At 40.2% G+C, this 2207-nt stretch overlaps 1 protein-coding gene across 1 annotated transcript; it reads left to right on the top strand.

The window, feature by feature from the left end:
- The first annotated feature begins 200 nt into the window (after nucleotides 1-200).
- LOC138872826 (uncharacterized) lies at nucleotides 201-1506 on the top strand. Its single transcript, XM_070151244.1, has 2 exons — nucleotides 201-822; nucleotides 1178-1506. The coding sequence occupies exons 1-2, from the start codon at nucleotides 201-203 to the stop codon at nucleotides 1504-1506; spliced, it is 951 nt and encodes a 316-aa protein (XP_070007345.1).
- The last annotated feature ends 701 nt before the right edge of the window (nucleotides 1507-2207 follow it).

The following is a 2207-nucleotide window of genomic DNA, read 5'->3' as shown; positions in this document are numbered from 1 at the left end:
GGTCGTGGTTTTTTGATCCCCTTGTGTGGGATTTTTCCACGTAGAAAATCTCTTGCCTTCTTTACATTCAGTCTTTACTGCATTCTACGCATAATCGCATAGAGGACCTGGTACTCTATAGTTTGGTGGAATCATATAAACTAACAATTGGTATCAGAGCGGGTTTCTCCTATCAAGCTAACACCTAAGAAGGATCCTCAATGGTTTCTCCACCAAACATTGAAGAAGGACAATCAACCTATAGACCTCCCAAATTCAATGGTCAATACTATGGCTGGTGGAAGACCCGGATGCATGATTTTATGATGGCAGAAGAATCAAAGCTGTGGGACATCATCTGTGATGGTCCACATGTTTCCATGAAGAAACTTGAAGAAACGAGACCATTGGTGCCTAAAGGGAGAAGAGAGTACAACGATATTGACAGAAAAGTTGTAGAAAAGAACTATCATGCCAAGAAAATCTTGATGTGTGGCATAGGACCTAATGAGTACAATAGAGTATCAGCTTGTGACACTGCCAAAGAAATATGGGAAGCCTTACAAACCACACATGAAGGAACTACTCAGGTCAAACAATCCAAGATCGACATGCTCACCACTGAATATGAACTCTTCAAGATGAAGGATGATGAGTCCATACAAGATATGCACACCAGATTCACCTCCATCATAAATGAGCTTCACTCACTTGGAGATGTCATTCCCAGAAACAAGCTTGTAAGGAAAATTCTCAGTGCTCTACCTGGGTCTTGGGAAAGTAAGGTAAATGCCATCACTGAAGCTAAAGATCTACAGACTCTGACCATGGATGAGTCGATTGGTAATCTGAAGACATACGAGTTGAAAAAAAGAAAGACAGTGAAAGAAGAAAGCCTAAGAAGTAAAAGAACCTAGTGCTTAAGGCTGAAAGTAGTGATTCAAGTGATGAAGATAGTGACATGGCCTATCTTACTAAGAGATTTCAAAAGATGGTTCGAAGAAATGGTGGTATACCAAAGTGGGTCAGTTCAAGTAAAACAAGGAACAACGATCTCTGTCACAGATGTGGAAAGTCAGGGCATTTCATCAAAGACTTCCCACTCGCGAAACAGGAGCAGTACAAGCAAAATCCTGACAAAGCAGGAAAAAGGAACCTGGTTCCAAATAAAAGATTCAATCAAAAAAAAATGTTGTAGACAATATCGTTAAGCAGGCTCTTGCTGCTTGGGGAGACTCCTCAAGTGAATCCGAAAGGGAATCAGATGTAGAAAATAGTTCCATGATGGCAGTGGAAACTGAAGCAATAAAGTACGATTCACTGTTCGTGCTGATGGCTCCGTCAGATGATGATGATGATGATGATGAAGATGAAGACGATGAGGTAAATTTTAGGGACGTTCAGAGAAATCTGAAATCCTATTCTTCTAAGAAGCTAAGGTCTTTATCTAATGTCCTAATTAATGCCTATTATAGCCTTGTAAATGATAAGGAGATCCTGACCATAGAACTAGGAGAGGCCGAATAATCTAGAGATAATCTAGTGGTCTATGTAGTGGACTTAAAAGAGACCATAGCTATTCTTGAACAAGATAAGGAAAACTTGAATGAAAGAATAACTAGTGTGGAAAATGAGAGAGACGATCTGATGGTAGTAGTTGTTAATCTAAAGGAAACAATAGAAGGCCTTAACAATGTGAAAAACACCTTAGAATAAAAAGTTGCATCTACTGAAGAGTAAAGGGATGACATGTTAGTAATATGCACTGATCTAGAGGAAACCATTAAGGGACTCAATAGAGAACATAGGAATGTAAGTCTTGGGAAAAGGAAGGAAATAGTCAGTGAGACGCACATCATGCTTGAAAAGGAGTTAACTGTTGTAAAAACCAGTCTCTGCAGTGAACTCGAGAGGAATCAACAACTCCAAGCTAAGTTGGAGAAACTAAGAAATGATCTTGAGAAATCTTTGAAGTGGACCTGGGCCTCAGATGTTGTCACTGCCATGTATCTCAACAATAGTGGGAACAAGCTGTACATCGAGTTCCAAAGGGAGAAAACGCCCTACAACCCGCACAACAAGTATGTCACTGTACCTGATAACTAGCTATGTACCTACTGTGGGAACAATGGTCATTTTAAAGAAAATTGCCAGGCCAGGGTTCAGTCTGCTCAGAAAAACAAAGCGTTTACTGATGGAGTGACTACTAACAAAGGACCGGGTACCAC

This window comes from Nicotiana sylvestris, chromosome 7 (assembly GCF_000393655.2).
Source record: "Nicotiana sylvestris chromosome 7, ASM39365v2, whole genome shotgun sequence".
NCBI lineage: Eukaryota > Viridiplantae > Streptophyta > Magnoliopsida > Solanales > Solanaceae > Nicotiana > Nicotiana sylvestris.
This window is presented reverse-complemented; position numbering and strand designations above follow the sequence as displayed.